This window comes from Pleurodeles waltl, chromosome 6 (assembly GCF_031143425.1).
Source record: "Pleurodeles waltl isolate 20211129_DDA chromosome 6, aPleWal1.hap1.20221129, whole genome shotgun sequence".
Taxonomy (NCBI): Eukaryota; Metazoa; Chordata; class Amphibia; order Caudata; family Salamandridae; genus Pleurodeles; species Pleurodeles waltl.
The window spans coordinates 1594015190-1594032799 of NC_090445.1; the positions used below are offsets into that span (position 1 = coordinate 1594015190).

The 17610-nt window shown below is 48.1% G+C and overlaps 1 protein-coding gene across 1 annotated transcript in view; it reads right to left on the reverse strand.

Annotated features, from left to right (window-relative positions):
• Nucleotides 1-2462: 2462 nt before the first annotated feature.
• The window catches only part of LOC138302181 (olfactory protein-like), a 39008-nt gene continuing 23860 nt past the window's right edge, over nucleotides 2463-17610 (reverse strand). The window contains exons 6-7 of the mRNA XM_069242529.1: nucleotides 4135-4160; nucleotides 2463-2641 (exon numbers count right to left, since the gene is read on the reverse strand). Of these exons, the coding sequence (XP_069098630.1) occupies nucleotides 4135-4160 (26 nt within the window). The 3' untranslated portion in view covers nucleotides 2463-2641. The remainder of the gene's footprint in view (nucleotides 2642-4134; nucleotides 4161-17610) is intronic.

Here is a 17610-nt window from a genome sequence, read left to right on the forward strand (position 1 = left end):
ACGACACAAAGTAATTTTTTTTGCTGGCAAAATTATGCGTAACAAGAAAAGAGTCATCTTGAAAGATAATTATGATACCACTAGAAGACAGAGTTTCCTGATGAAACGTTTGTTCACCCCCTTAATTCCAACAGTGTAGCTATCAGTGGTGCTGCTGGTTCAATGGTACTAGGGCTCTGAGGCGGGAGGGGTCCCAGTTTGCCTTTCACTGGCTACAGATAGTGTTCTGAATGCTTTAAACACAGACACTGCTTGGGGCCTGGCTCTGTATTCAGTTTCATTACAGAGTGGAAAGGCTTTAGAGGAGAGAGGATTTAAGAGGAATGGGGAAGAGAGTTGAGAGGAATTAAAGAAAAAGAAAATGAGACGGATAGAAAGGAGAGGAAAATTGACAGGAAGGAAAACACAAATGAAGGTGCGCAAGAGGGGATAAGGAAGAATAAGAGAAAAGGGCAGAAGTGAGGATATCAGGGAAAGAACAAATTAAGAGAAGAAAGGATGGAAGAAGGTGAAGTGATGACGAGATAAAGTTGTGAGAGTAAGAGAGGAAGGAGATAAAACAGGTAGATTAAGAAGATGTTGTGGGACCTAAGGATGGAACGCAGATAGGAGGGAGGATAAGGGTGCATTGAAGGAGAGATGAAAGGGGAAGAGAGAGAGAGGACACGTTTTAAAGGGAGCTAGATGAGAAAATGGAAGGAAGGAAGTAAGTAAGAGTGAGAAAAAGGAAAGAAAGAGAGACAGAGGACGTGAGAAAGAGGAGGGTGTATGAAAGAAGGATGGGCATGAGAAAGGGATGGAGTTAAAGAGAAGAGAGGAAAAGACTGATACAGTAAGGACATTGGAGACCAGTAGCTACAATTATTACAACAGGTAAAGTGAAATTCAGGCCTGTGGATGTAATGGGCTCACAGCACCCAAAATATGGCTGCGTTTTACAATCACCGTTGGCTCAAGGGGCCTATTTTTAAGTCGCTCTGAGACAGCACGTGCTGTCTCTTTGAGACATGTTGTATACACTATGTGAGCTTATAGCACACCCATTCCTTTTAATTTGTTATTCCGAGTGTCATTTGTAAATGCTTGCTTGTATGTGCTCATTCTCTTGTAAATGTACCTCCTTTTCGTGTGTTGTTCCTTCCCATGGAGCAGAACCCAATTACTTATAGCCTTACACTTTTTGCTTGTAGGTTCGTCTTTCGGCACTTTTTTCTTTGCTTTCTGCAAGTGTTTCTGCAAGCCTAACCTTATTTGTGTGCCACCTGTAAAGCAAACCTCTTGTTATTTTGCTTTCCGTTTGCAACTGCAAGGCGGTGTATGTTTGCTATTTATAGCTATTTTTAAAAATATCTTTCCTTTCTATTTGCAGTCTACTTTATTTAATTTCTGTATGGAATTATTTATTTGCTTTCTGTGTTTCTGTATTCTCTGTATAGCTTTATTTCTGTGTGCATCGGCAGGGCTTTCTAAAACTATCACTTTTCTCTCTCTTTGCAGCATGTTTTGTCTTTTTAAAGCTATTTTACTTATTTATTTGTTTTCTGTGTCCATATATAATCTGCAAAATTTGAACACTTTTTGTTGTTTTTCTTGGAATAGCAGAGTTTACCCTAATTGGCCATTTATTCCAAAGTGCTTTTGGAGTGAAAAGCTGCAGCCATCTGTTTTGTGTTATGCTGGCCCGTGGAAGGAAAGCACAATCATGCTTCTTTTTTTAGTTCATTTGTAGTTACAGCAAAGCAGTCAGATCCTTCTTATGTGCTGCAGTGGACAGAAGACCTCATTTAAAATGCGGCCCTCTGCTCCCCTCACCCTCGTGCATCTGATTTAAGCCAATGCCGTCCCTGCTTGTTTCATTTTTTAAGATAGGACACATCACTGTCTTCTCAGGATTGCCCACTCCACTTGTCTGCTTTTTGGAAAACTGCACATCGGCTCCCTACCTCGGAGTAATCACACAGGGTGCTTTCTGAATTCCTCAGCATGATAATAAGAATAATGATTATTCTTTCTCACGCTTTGCCTTATGCTTTTGATAAATCACTGGAGCTGAGATGTATTTTATCTCATAAGGGGCAGGAGGAAAAGAGAGCATTTTACAGTTGATATAGCTACCAAGTTTCCCATGTCTACGCATGATGAGCTTCTCCTGTGCAAGTTTTTTCTTTGCATTTTGGAATGTGCAGTTTTACAATGTAATAAACAATACTACATGTCCCAGAAATAAAAGAAACAGCCAGAACTGGAGCAACTGGTCACACATGGATCAGGGAGACTCAGCAGTGCTGAGTTGAGAGTGATACTTAGGAAGAAAATGGAGTATTTCACAGCTCCAGCAATGTTCGTTTGTCTGTCAGTCCGCTGTATCTATCTGAGATGTTTTCTATTGTGCCTTAATTCATGGCTGCAATTTAGGACTAATCATTCATTTATTGAATAACACACAGAGTAGCACATTTGATTTTAATGCATTTATTGTGAGCACAGAGCAGACATATCCGTCAGGAAATATGCTAAAATAAAGTGTGCATACTGGACGTTATCAGCATCAGGAAAAGCAAGCAAGGTGTTTTGGAAAGGGCCTTTGTGGACACTAGATGACTCATTTCAGCGGATGAAGGTCTTGGCTCTTGTATATCCTCTGCAAGAGAAATATGTTGGTATTAGTGCAATGTGCATAGCTAAGCCCCTCATCTCAATGTGTCTCAGTGAATTTGCTGGAGAGATTCATGTAATATGATTAGAAATGGTTTCTAGTGAATCTAATTCCAGCATGCAGGCATTTAGTTCTACCTTGACAGTGCAGGCGTCTGCAGACCTTTGTTTCCAATTCTTTAAAATATATCTAGACTCCTTCAAGAGGATTATTTCTGTCTCACTCCCATGCTATTGCCTGTTTGGTGTATCATTACACCACTTATGAGTGCTTAGATTGCAAACAGGAGGGACTATTTTTCATCTCAAAAGTACACTAACGTCTCACATTAAACTCGTTCTCTCATATATGCACCATATACAGAAAGCAACAATTGTATTTTTTTCTATTGTAGCCGTGTGTTTTAATATTCTGGTATGGACACAAAATGCAAGCTGGAACAAGTGGCCTTGCTAGTGGTTGTTTGGCATTAGCTTACAAACAGCAAAAGGCAAAGAGGACCTTTTACGGTTTCAACAGACTAAAAGAGATTGAGGACACCAACTGGCAGTTCTGAGAGGCGAATGGACTGACCCGACCTATTCTCCACAGCAGTTCAGCAAGAGTTTAAAATCAAGTACACTGGCAAATGGACCCGTCTCCAAGCAATGTCATGGAAGTTACGCTTAGGCTGTTAAATCCAGATCTCATAATAGTGGGGGTTGCAGGTCAGGACGGAGGTGCATGAGAGGTGCTGTGGGTGCTACAGTTCTAGGCGTGCACTGTTCGACTTGCATTGATTCATTCTTGCATGTCCTTTCTCCACTCAGCAGCTCTGCCCTTGTGTTGCTACTTTGTAGTGTCATGTATGCTTGTGCTCATGTTCAGGCACAATCCATGCCAGAAATCTCTGCCTTAATTCAGAGGAAATCCTACCAGTTTCAATGCCATGTTGGCACCAGAGTCCTTAAATTGGAAAGTCTTTCACCCATTTCACATATGCGTATTACATTCCTGCCCTTTCCTGGCAATTCTGCCTACCCAGGGGAACACCTATGCCAGCACTTCCTACCCGGACCATTTTTTACTTACACCAGTTCTACACACCTTTCAGTTCTGCCTCTGAGAATTCTGCCCACCTGTGCCATTTCTGCATGATCATTGCAACTGAGCCCACCCATAACGGATCTGTTTATTATTGCTTATAGTTCATACCTTTCAATAAATTTACTTACCCAGCTGTTACTGGCAAAGAGAGGGCATTGCTTGTTACAGTTGCATCTACCAGTGCCAGTTCTGTCTAACCATCAGTCCTGATTAAACATGCTAGTTCTTTGTTATCAATGCCTGCTATAATTTTTAATGTCAATTACATACATCATTACTAGTTTGTTAAGAATCAGATCAAATGCCTGAGCTTTGGGTGTTCTGTTTCTATTTACTTGTGCTTCGTAGGTGCAATCCAGTATAGCACCACCTGCCATGTAGCATGAACTTACCTAAAACTCTCCAGGGACACAGTCCACTGAAAGAAAAAAGAGCAGCAGCGTTAGTAGTGTTCTGTCTCTATCACCCTCTCCACTTTTCAAACACATAGTTAGTACCTGGGATATTTCCGCCAAGAGGATGCTCTGTGTGCAGGGGGTGAGACTGAGAAGAGTCTCCTGAGCATGGCTGTGAGGGAGGGTGCGAACATGAAGCATGTGTGGTAATGTGTTGCAAGTTACCCATAGAATAATAATTATTTATTTGCTTGATTAATAAAAACCTCTGTAAAACATATAAAACACATATCACCCCTCAATGATCACTGATAAAATCTTTACCAGTTTTTTTTTTCAAGAAATACAAGTAATGCAAAGACATATAAGCTGGGCCATAATACCTTTATAAACATAGCAATGCCAGTACGCATTGTGGAACCAGTAACGTGCAGTTGTGTCCTGCTCCTTCGTGATGCGAGCACTACAGGCAGCACAGGATTCAATAGCGGATCATTCTTGGGTCTGACTAGATCGCTTTTGAGTTCAATAGACAATAATATTTAGTATAAAGTGACATTAAGCAAAAGAGAGCCCTTCAAAGTGAGAGTTAATCTCAATAGAAAAAGTGCTTTAGTGCCTAGTGTCCTCCTAGCGCTAATCATGCAAGTGGTTCTTAAACTGCATCAGTGAGGTTACTCATAAAAGGGATCATGCAGAGCAGGAGTTAATCGCAAATCAACAAACACTGCTTAAGTCTTTTAGTTAATCATGCTGGTGATCAGGCCCTGCCTTTTCCACGCTAGCTAGTTCAAGGTTGTGGCAGCAGTTCACAAAGGCTGCCTGCTGAGCAAGGTATTGCTTAAAAATACCAAATTTCATTGTAATCTGGGCAAGAGACGTGAATGTTGTTAGTTTACGGATGATACTATAAATCTTAGTTATTGTTTTATCCATAGTGATACTGTCCCACCGCCCTTCCATAAATCTGAGTGGGAGAGATCTTTGTTCGGGTGACTTGTAGAGACAGTATTGGTGGTGGGCTCTTCAGTTGTCTATGCAAAGCTCCCAATCCTGCTGTGAGAGTGTAGCCCTCCTTTTGATATCTTCCAGTTTGTTGCTAAACCTTCCATTGGCATTGAAAAACTATTGACATTGGCATTGAATACCCATAGGTATATATACTCGTTGACGGACTCTAGCATATCTCTACTGAGATGCCAAGTATGATGTTTCAACCCTTTTTTGTTTATGGTTAGTTTTTGGTCTTTTTTGTGTTGATTATCATCCCATTACACTCAAAATAAGCTAGAGCTACATCCAAAAGTTTTCATAAACCCACCTTTCTTTCTACTGATTAGCACCAAATCATCAGCATAATGTAAGTTGGAAAGTATGATTCCTCCCACTTGTGTGGCATGGCTGTTGATCTTATTTGGTGCTGAAGAAAAATCAGAGAGGAGCACATTAAAAAGGTGGGTGCAAGCATGCAGCCCTGCTTTACACCCTGCATTGTTTTTATAGCTCTCAATAGGTGAGAGCTGTGCCTCAATTTTACCCGGACGCACACGTTGTTGTGGAGCATTTGTATTGCCCTTAGGAGTCTCGATGGAGTATTCCATTTAGCTAGTTTGTGCCATAGATTCTCCCAGTCCAGCATGTCAAAAGGAGCTTTATAATCTATGAAACATAGATGTATTGGTTGTTTGTAAGTGAGGAGGCAAATAATTGTACTCCACTATTACATCATGGAGAATTATATTGTTGGATGTTACATGGTTAGAAGGAAGTAAGACACATAGGGGGTCATTCTGACCCTGGCGGCCGGTGGCCGCCAGGGCCACCGACCACGGGAGCACCGCCAACAGGCTGGCGGTGCTCCCACGAGCATTCTGACAGCGGCGGTTCAGCCGCGGTCAGAAGCGGAAAGTCGGCGCCCGCCGGCCCAGAGGAAATGTTAGAATGGCCGCCGCCGTCTTGTGACCGCGGTGCGGTCATTTGGCGGCGGAACCTCGGCGGACGGCCTCCGCCGTCCGCCAAGGTTAAAATCAGGCCCATAAGCTCTACATAAGGGGTAATTGATGATGAAATAAGGGGAGGGTTACTTAGGTAAATGAAGTTCTGTTTAAAAAAATAAATAGGGGTGATGTTTCCACCCTCAAGAAGATTTAATGTCCCACAATGTTCTGATGACGATATGGTGGGCTACAATGTAGGGACAGTCGGTGTGGTGACTTCTAATACCATCCCGCTGAGGAGACCTGAGGGGTATGGAGTTGAACAGGTGAGCCTTACGAATCTGCCTTCATAGCTGCAGAAAGGGAGCAGAACAAGCACCCACACTAAAAGGCCCGCCCGAGTAGGAACAAAGGACGCAAAATGTAGGGTAGCAGAGCATAGGCTGGAGCAGGCACTTGTGGAGCCCCTTCCACACACTAAGGTATGACTTGTGTAACTGGGATCTACAGATTATCTGGCAAAGGAGTCACCAATGGTGCCTGGGTCACAACAACAGCTCCACTTACAACTCCACTTACTGCTTAACAAACTTTTAGAGCACAGTATGTTTTTGCATTTTAATGACACATAGCCCTGCAGGAAGCAATATAAGATGCATGAAGATCTGCTCTTTAGTGCCCTTGTCCTAGCTTGAGGTTCTTTTGTACATTCTAAAACAGATACATAGGTCTAATTTGGAAAGGGTAGAAACCGATATAGGAGGTTCCCTTTCAGGAAATAGTCCATTGAAAATGGGTTAAGACAAGGCTGTGTATTGGCTCCTAATCTATTTGTCTTTTTCACAGCAGATTATTTCAGACCCTTTTAAAGCCTATATTGTTATCTCTGAAAATGAGTCCAACCATAAAAAATAAATATGGAAAAAACTAAAATCTTTGCATTTTGGTCTAAAGATAAGCCATTTTAGTGGTACATCTAAACATAAAAAGTATATGAGATATATAGGTATGAACTTCCAGAAATTTCCATATTCAATACTCGTGCTGAACAGGTTAGGATTTATTCTGTTTCAATAATGGCTGTACTTAAGAAGTTTACCAAACACTTTGGTGGATCTTCATTGACAAATCTTTTAAAGGTACATGACGTGATGGTTAAATCTCAGGTTTTATATAATCAGAGGTCTCCTGTATAAAAGGGAAAAGGCCTTGGGATCTACTAGAGGAATGCTGCCTTAAATCTATGTTGTCTTTTCATAATGACAATGGTGCTAGCCGTAATTGTGAAATTAAAATTAGTTTCCTGGTAACAGAGCCATGCTTCTACCATTGATATATAGGAAATAGCTCCTTGTTTTTCTCAATTAAGAATGCTAATTATTGTATTAATGAGTATTTAAAGTGCAAACTAAAATGGTATCAGGGTATAGGAAAACAAATTATAGGAGTGAGGCGTAATGTTTTGGTGACTGAGTAATTAGTAGGGCTGTGCAAAATTCACCTTATTTGCTTTTGTGTAATTATGCAAAAGTATTGAACACTTATGTGAAATTGCAGATAATCACATGAAACAAAAATCTGTCATTTTGCACTATATGTTTTTTATTTATTTATTTATACAAATTTGCATAATACCAACATCAACAGCCCCGAGAACTCCAAATAGACCGCAAGGGATCCATAAGTGTGTGCACAAGACAAGCCGGGATAACAAGGCAGAGTCTAAGAGAACAATGTACTCAGCAGGGTCGAAGCCCTAGATTCAACTACCATCCCATATACATGCCAATAGGAGCTGCAGAAAGCACCCCCCAGGGGGAATCTAAATATAGAAGTACTTGGGGCATGAACCAATAACAATCATAACATCAGAAGGACGGAGGCGGGCGAACAGATCCACACAGCAGGAACGTCCAAAAAGCATTATTTTCCAAACATGCGGGGGCAATATTAGATCCAAACAGTTCCGCACGTAACCTCACACCCATCGCAAGGATTCTCTCAATTTTAACCAGTGAATTCCATAAAGGACCGAAAAGGCGCCCAGATGTCTCTAGGGTGGGAAAGCGCCGGGGCCAACTCCCAGAAGATGGACAGCTGTTCCTGACAGAATGCCGCATCCCGCAGCCAATCATCCTTCTGCGGAGCCCTGCCCCTCCCCCAGCAGACCGCCACTCTTCTCTTCTCCAACAAGAGCAACATACCCACGAGACGTCTCCACTCCGACCGCACCCCATCCTGCAGGCCCAGCAACGCCACCACAGGAGAGAAAGGCAGATCCAAGCCAGTCATGCCAGTTATCGCACACATCTCTTCACCCCAAAAGACGCTGTAAGGAAATTGCTCCCTGTTGCAGTTACCCCCCACTTTTTGCCTGATACTGATGCTGACTTGACTGAGAAGCGTGCTGGGACCCTGCTAACCAGGCCCCAGCACCAGTGTTCTTTCACCTAAAATGTACCATTGTTCCCACAATTGGCACACCCCTGGCACACAGATAAGTCCCTTGTAAAAGGTACCAGTGGTACCAAGGGCCCTGTGACCAGGGAGGGTCCCTAAGGGCTGCAGCATATGTTGTGCCACCATAAGGGACCCCTCACCTAACACATGCACACTGCCATTGCAGATTGTGTGTGTTGGTGGGGAGAAAAAGGCAACTTTAACATGGCATCCACCTCAGGATGCCATGCTCACAAAATACTGCCTGTGGCATAGGTAAGTCACCCCTCTAGCAGGCCTTACAGCCCTAAGGCAGGGTGCACTATACCACAGGTGAGGGCATAGCTGCATGAGCAATATGCCCCTGCAGTGTCTAAGTCTATTCTTAGACATTGTAAGTACAGTGTGGCCATATTAAGTATATGGTCTGGGAGTTTGTCAAAAACGAACTCCACAGCTCCATAATGGCTACACTGAATACTGGGAAGTTTGGTATCAAGCTTCTCAGAATAATAAACCCACACTGATGTGTTGGATTTATTAAAAAATACACACAGAGGGCATCTTAGAGATGCCCCCTGTATTTTACCCAATTGTTCAGTGCAGGACTGACTGGTCTGTGCCAGCCTGCTGCTGAGAGACGAGTTTCTGACCCCATGTGGTGAGGGCCTTTGTGCTCTCTGAGGAAAGAAACAAAAGCCTGCTCTAGGTGGAGGTGCTTCACACCTACCCCCTGCAGGAACTGTAACACCTAGCAGTGAGCCTCAAAGGCTCAGGCTTCGTGTTACAATGCCCCAGGGCACTTCAGCTAGTGGAGACGCCCGCCCCCCTGGACACAGCCCCCACTTTTGGCAGCAAGTCCAGGGGAGATAATGAGAAAAACAAGGAGGAGTCACCCACCAGTCAGGACAGCCCCTAAGGTGTCCTGAGCTGAGGTGACCCCTGCCTTTAGAAATCCTCCATCTTGATTTTGGAGGATTCCCCCAATAGGATTAGGGATGTGCCCCCCTCCCCTCAGGGAGGAGGCACAAAGAGGGTGTAGACACCCTCAAGGACAGTAGCCATTGGCTACTGCCCTCCCAGACCTAAACACACCCCTAAATTGAGTATTTAGGGTCTCCCCAGAACCTAGGAAACTAGATTCCTGCAACCTGAAGACGAAGATGGACTGCTGACCTGAAGCCCTGCAGAGAAGACGGAGACACCAACTGCTTTGGCCCCAGCCCTACCGGCCTGTCTCCCCACTTCGAGAAAAACTGCAACAGCGACGCGTCCCCCAGGGTCCAGTGACCTCTGAAGCCTCAGAGGACTAACCTGCATCTAAAAGGACCAAGAACTCCCGAGGACAGCATCCCTGCATCAAAGAAACTGCGACTTTGCAACAAAGAAGCAACTTTTAAAGACCACACGTTTCCCGCCGGAAGTGTGAGACTTTCCACTCTGCATCCGACGCCCCCGGCTCGACCTGCGGAGAACCAACACTACAGGGAGGACTCCCCGGCAACCATGACCCTGTGAGTAGCCAGAGTTGACCCCCCTGAACCCCCCCCAGTGACGCCTGCAGAGGGAATCCAGAGGCTCCCCCTGACCGCGACTGCCTGCTTTAAAGAACCCGACGCCTGGTAAAGACACTGCACCCGCAGCCCCCAGGACCTGAAGGATCTGACCTCCAGTGCAGAAGCGACCCCCAGGTGTCCCTCTCCCTTGCCCTGGTGGTGGCTACCCCGAGCAGCCCCCCTTTTGCCTGCCTGCTTCGCTGAAGAGACCCCAGGGTCTCCCATTGAAACCTATTGCAAACCCGACGCCTGTGTGCACACTGCACCCGTCCGCCCCCGTGCCGCTGAGGGTGTACTTTCTGTGCTGATTTGTGACCCCCCCCCCCGGTGCCCTACAAAACCCCCCTGGTCTCCCCTCCGAATTCGCAGGTACTTACCTGCTGGCAGACTGGAACCGGGGCACCCCCTTCTCCATTGAAGCCTAAGCGTTTTGGGCACCACCTTGACCTCTGCACCTGACCGGCCCTGAGCTGCTGGTGGGGTAACTTTGGGGTTGCTCTGAACCCCCAACGGTGGGCTACCTTGGACCCAACTTTGAACCCTGTAGGAGGTTTACTTACCTGCAAAACTAACAAATACTTTCCTCCCCCAGGAACAGTTGAAATTTGCACTGTCTAGTTTTAAAATAGCTTATTGCCATTTTTGCCAAAACTGTATGTGCTATTTTGCTGATTCAAAGTTCCTAGGATACCTAAGTAAAGTACCTTTCATTTGAAGTATTGATTGTAAATCATGAACTTGTGGTTCTTAAAATAAACTAAGAAAATATATTTTTCTATATAAAAACTTATTGGCCTGGAATTGTCCTTGAGTGTGTGTTCCTCATTTATTGCCTGTGTGTGTTCAACAAATGCTTAACACTACCCTGTGATAAGCCTACTGCTCGACCACACGACCACAAAATAGAGCATTAGAATTATTTCTTTTTGCCACTATCTTACTTCTAAGGGGAACCCTTGGACTCTGTGCATGCTATTTCTTACTTTGAAATAGTACATACAGAGCCAACTTCCTAGAGTTCCTCATTTATTGCCTGTGTGTATGTACAACAAATGCTTAACACTACCCTCTGATAAGCCTACTGCTCGACCACACTACCACAAAATAGAGCATTAGAATTATCTCTTTTTGCCACTATCTTACCTCTAAGGGGAACCCTTGGACTCTGTGCAAGCTATTTCTTACTTTGAAATAGTACATACAGAGCCAACTTCCTACAGACCCGTACCGCCTCACAAGTCCACGCCAAATGCAAAAAATCAGCATCCGGGGCAAAGCATCACTCACAACGTGCATCATCACGCAACCCCATAGCCCGTAGACTGAGGGGTGTATAATACAAGCGGTGTAAGAATTTCAAGTGTATGAGCTGCAGTCTATAATTGGGCGACAGTGCTCTCTTGTGCGCACAGCAGCTTCTCCACATAGCATCAGTGATCTCCTCCCCAGCATCTCTCTACCATTTGCCTCTCGCAGCCTCCACCACTACCCGTCACTGATCCTGCGGCCATCTATACAGTTTGGTGATAAGCTGACCCAGGGACTGCACGCACCAAAGCAGCTCAAGCGCCTGACAAGATTGAGGCATAGTCGGAAGACCAGAAAATCGCACCCGGATCATCGCGTACACCCGTAACAAGTACAGCCTGTGCAGCGCATTATCAACCCCATCACGGAGCGCCTCATCAGGCGACCGCAGACGCTCATTCACAAACCAGTCCCCCAGCAGAGACAGCCCAGAAGCAGAAAGGAAGTCCCACAATCGCACATCACTGGACATTCTCTCATCCGCAGCCTCCAACACCGGCATCGTAGGGACAAAAGGTTCACATCCACCCGACCGACGCAACAGAGCAGCCCAAGCCCCAGACGTACACGCGACAGTGTTCACACCCCTAGGGCGAGTCCGAGTCATACATCCAAGCACTCTCGGCAGCCAGTCCGGCCATACCGCACCACTCTCTGCCGCAAGATTAGGTAAATATCGCACCGGGCAGATCCAAAAGTACGCAAAGTGGGCCTGAGCACAGTAATAATACAACTCCAAATCTGGGGCGGCAAGCCCACCCAGCTCAAATGGCAGCGTCAGCTTCTCCCACGCGATCCTGGGCTGTCTGCCGGCCCACACCAGCTGCACCAAAGCTGATCGAAGTCTCAGCAGAAAGCTCAGGGGCAGCACCAGCGGAAGATTAACAAAAAGATGCAGAAATGTAGGTAAAACCACCATCTTGGCAATGCCAATGCGCCCAATCAACGAAAGTGGCAAGGAGCGCCACATTTCCAGCCTGTCCTCCAACCAGGCCACCAGCCTACCATAATTGGCAAGCCACAGGGTCTCAGCATCACATCTGAGCCATACGCCTAGGTAATGGACTGGGCCCTCTGCCCACTCAACAGGATACCGCGACGGGAAGCGCGCCGTACGACTAGTAAGAGGAAGCACCACCGACTTAGACCAGTTCATCACTATGCCAGAGAAGGTACCGAAGCGGACAACCTCAGTGAGCAAAATATCCAAGTTCCCACTCGGCTCCCACATTTACTGCACAATATCATCCGTGTACATAGAGATCAAAATCGTGTGCTTCTGAAACTGCAGCCCTCTATGGTTGTGACGTTGCTGCAAATAGGCCGCCAAGGTCTCCATCGCAATAGCGAAAAGGAGCAGGGGCAGAGGGTACCCCTGCTGAGTTCCCCGGGCCACCGGGAAGGGTTCCGAGATGCATCCATTCAACCGGAGCCTCGCAACCAGATCCGTATAGAGCAAGCAAATCAACCCTATAAAGCGCACACTCATACCTACCCTGCCCAGCAGCGCAAATAAGTAGGGCCAGGACAGGGAATCAAACACCTTTGTCGCATCCAAAAGCACTGCAGCAGCCTCATCTTCCACCGTGAGGCTACCCAACACCGCAAAAAACGTGCACAAATTGTGCGCAGTCGAACGCCCCGGCACAAAACCAGACTGATCCGGGAGCACCAGCCGCGGCATCAATGGTTGCAACCGAAGCGCAATCAACTTAGCCAAGATTTTATTGACAACATTAATCATGGAGAACGGGCGGTACGAATCGCAGCTGCAAGGATCCTTGCCCGGCTTAAGTATTGTAACGATAAGCGCCTCCCACAGGGAGGCGGGGAGAGACCCCGCCTCCAACGCCTCAGCATAGAACTCCAACAGGTAGGGAGCCAGAATATCGGAGTACTCCTTATAGAAGGCAGGGGTCAAGCCATCAAGACCTGGAGCCTTGTCACCAGGCAATCCACTAATTACTGCCTTGACCTCCTCCATCGAGAAGGGCTCATCAAAATAGGCTCTATGCTTCTCATCAAACCAGAGCAGACTGATGTCAGCGAAGTAAGCCTGCGCCACACCAAGGTTCAACTCAGCAGGGGCCGAGTACAAATCCTCATAATATTGTGCAAAGACCTGCAAAATCCCCGCCGTTCCTGTTACCCGCTGTCCTCCCCGCCCGTCTATCTCAGTGACATAGCCGCTCACCCAAGGCTTGCACAGCATATTCGCCAAGTTACGACCCGCCCTGTCGCCCTCCCCATTGCGCCGGGCCCTGGCATATTTCCCCCAAAAACACACCCCGTCAGATGCCTCTTCAAATGGGGAAACTGCATCCCGCAAAGCCGCCAACGTCCCACCAGCCCAGTCCGTCGCCAATTTCACCTCCAACTCCGCTCTCTGAGACTCCAGCTCAGCTAATTACCGACACAAGGCATGAAGCACACCGAATAAACACTTTAAAGGCCTCCCAAAGCGTTCTGGCTGAGTTCACCGACCCATGATTCTCAGCAAAGAAATGCAAAATGGCTCCCGCACCTCCTCACGAAGCACCTCATCTCAAAGAGCTCCCTGTGGCAAGCGCCAAGCAAACACGGCCCCCGGAGCCCCAGGTATCGACAGCTGCAGCTTCACCTGAGAATGGTCCGAAAGGGTCCGGGCCAGATGCTCCACCGAATGCGTCCACATCTCCACGTCCCTGGTCCCCAGCCAGCGATCCAGACAAGATCAGCTATTATGGACATAGTTAACGCAAGTGCCCTCCCTCAGATCTCCATGCTTAGCTCTCCATACATCAACCAAAGCACCATCACTAATCACATTCTTCAAAGCAGCAGCAGCAGCAGCAGCAGCAGCAGAATACCTAGGCCTAGTCGAACTCTCCCGGTCCCCCTCCGGATCCAGAACCACATTAAAATCTCCCCCCCGATCACAGCGCCACTGCCCAACGATTCCACCAAATGCCACACCTCGTAGAAGAAGCCAGGGTCATCCACATTTGGCCCGTACACTAACACCAACAGGCAGGGCCTGTCCAGCAATGTCCCACCCAGCAGCACATACCGCCCATTTGGATCCACTATCACACGATGCATGCGCCATTGCAGCCCCCTGCGAAGCAAAACCGCCACCCCTCTAGCGTAGCGCCACCAGATGAGTCTCCTGAAGTAGACACACATCTATACGATGCCTTTGGATGTAAGCAGAGACATGACGCACCTTTCCACTGATCATTCAAACCACGCACATTCCATGTAAGGCAACTAACCGTCGTCATTGCCCCAGCATCCTCCCAGAACCATTTCCAGGCGTCCCGCTACAGATCCGAACACCACCCCCAGCCAGCTCCGTCCAGCACAACAGAACAGTAATACAAGTCTAACATCATGAATACAATAAATCAGGACCCAGTCCCACCCTCACCCACGCGGATCCCCCAAACAGGTCAAAGCAGAACAACCCCCCCTTCCCCAAACAGAGAAGATCTGAACCCCACATCAGAAGAAAAGGACTCATCCGGGGGTCGTAAGGATAGCCATCCAGCCCATCCGAAGAACAGACAGGCTGGAAGGTACAAAGGGCTAATGAAAAAAAGCAGATAAACTGATTCAGAAGCGCTGAAAAGGAAGTCAGAGGCACCACTGATATGGCACCCGCCATGATTCAGGGCCAGCCGTCATCACAACTGCAGAACAGTCAATCAGTGTCACTGAGGACTGCCAGCTCCGAGCCCAAAGCTCCAGACTGTTCAGCTGCAGAACACCGAGGAAGCGTCTTGACAAACTTGGCCGCCAGTTTCAGATCCGTAAAGAAATGCAATGTTCCACCATGTTGTATCAGAAGCTTAGCCGGGTAGATAAGCGAAAAACAAGCTGCAGTCAGACTCAGAGAGAGCTTAACCGGCAAGAACGCCTTATGCGCCGCCTGCACACTTGGAGTGTAGTCCAGAAAAAATTGCAGCTCAGTGTTTCTATACACCACTGGGCGGCGGTCCCGAGCCAGACGCAGCACAGCATCGCGGTCACGATAATTCAAAAGACGAAAGATTACAGGTCGCGGCGGGGTCCCAAGAGGGGGCCAGGGGCCTAGGGACCTATGAGCCCTCTCCACCACTAGCATACGAGAAAGCTCACCAGGAAACAAATCAGCAAGCATTTTCCACAAAATCCTCCATCCTGCCCATGTCCGTGGTCTCAGGGAGGCCAAGCAACCGAATGTTATTGCGCCGGGATCTCGCCTCCAAGTCCTCGTTCTTGGCTCTGATGACCTTCAGCACTCGCTCCATCTGCAACACGCGCTTTCTCTCACCGTGCCGCTGATCCTCCATCTCTGAAGTGCGCGACTCCAGCTGCTCAAACCGAGCATCATGTTCATCCACCCAAGCCCTAATGCAGTCTATCTGCTCTGCCAAATGGTCCAACTTTGCGTCTATTCCGGTTAAGCTACTCTTAAGATCCATGAACATGGATTTGACAGAAGCCTCAGAAGGCCCATCCTCCATCTGCACCTCACCAGAATGCAGCGCGCCAGCACCTCCCTTCCGCCTACTGCCCTCGCTGCTCCGCCTTACCCATTGCGGCTTCCACGGAAAGCCCGGCCCCAGACCTTCCACCAGGTACCCAAAGGCAGGCGGGCCCGCAGCAAGCAAAGGGCAGCTGACAACTCACAGGGAATTCTCCAGGCACTGATCAGATCACACCCGCCGACAGCCGCACTCCTCCAGAGGTAATTGTCCAGCAATCGCAGCACCAACAGTCATCTTCTCAAGTGCACGTGGTGTAACCCAAGTTCCTCCTCAGCTCTCCACAAGTACCAAGGAGAAGGGAAACAGAAGCTCTCCGGCACCTACAATAGGCAGCAGTAGACAACATCAGTAGACACACCACCTCCACATGCGGGCCCAAACAAAAGAAAGGCCCCCGCAAAGCTCCCCTCTGGCCCGATCTGGCCGGCGACAATGAAGTGCAGGCCCCCTCAGCAGGGGCCCACTGCCGAGGTCCAAAGCAAGGCCGCTTGCCACTAGGCCACAGAAGGTGGGCCCTCTCCAGCCTGCATCTCGAGGGGGCCCGCACCGCAAAGGTTCCCCGCCCTGAGGGCCCCCACGGACCTCCTCCAAATCGGGCCTCTCCTGCGCCGGTCCCACCTCCAAGGCGGAAAAGGCCTCACAGCTGCGACACGCGACGCCAGGCAGCCACGCAGCACCAAGCTAGGCCCCATCCAGGCCCACTACCTCACAGGGGAGGGGGGCTGCGGCCCAGCAAGACCGCCGATGGCCTCTCCTCCTTACTCGACAGGCCGCAGGGGAACTCACCCCCGGCCCCCGCAGCCATCTCTAAGGCGGGAAGGCCCTGTAGCCACGGCGCACGCCTCCAGGCAGCCGCGCGCCGCAAAGAAGCCGTGTGGTCCCGGGCCAGGCCCAGCCCGGGCTCACAACCTCACGGGGAGCCATGGTCCGATAAGACTGCGGAGGGCCCCTCCAGCCAGCGCCGCCCCTCACCTCCTGCCGACGGGGCCGCAGGGAGAACCCCTCCCCGGTCCCCACAGTTTTGTGGCAGCCCGGCAGCTCCGAGCACGCCGCTCCGCCTCTGGCCTGGCCAGACGCCGGCAGGGCCCTCAGCACCCCACCGGCTCCCAAGGCAGCGAGCCAGCAAATGCACGAACCGGGAGAGACCCGGTCCATTCGCAAAGGCCTCCGTCTGGGGGGAGCACCTCCAGCACCTCCAGCACCTCCGAATCAGGAGAAATTAAGAATGTTAGCCCCAAGTCCACCAGAGCCTCACGCTGTGACGGCCATCTTGCCGGCCGGCTAGCTCCGCCCCCCCATTTTGCGCTATATGTTAATGTGAAATACATCCTTGCATCAATTTTTGGCTCCAGGATGCATTTAAACAAGTGCACTGCAAAGAACAGCTGTTCACTCTCTGTTCTTAATGTGTGTTCATAGTAAATATTTATAGTGAATCTTGATTCAAAGCAGTCATCAATTCTAGTGTTTTATGGGAAATGGATGCAGTATATACCTTCAATCGCCATTTTTCTAAGAGTTGAGGACATAAATTCTCACATTTTGGATAGAGAGGTTATATTTTTTATGCAATACTAGAAACAAAAAAGATGTTTCAGAACATATTCTGTTTGATTGTTTATTTTTAAGGGCTCTCATATTTCATTATCTAAGATCAGTTTTAATTAAAAAAGGAAGTAGAGCACAGGAGGCACCTAAAACAATTTAATAAAATATGTTTTC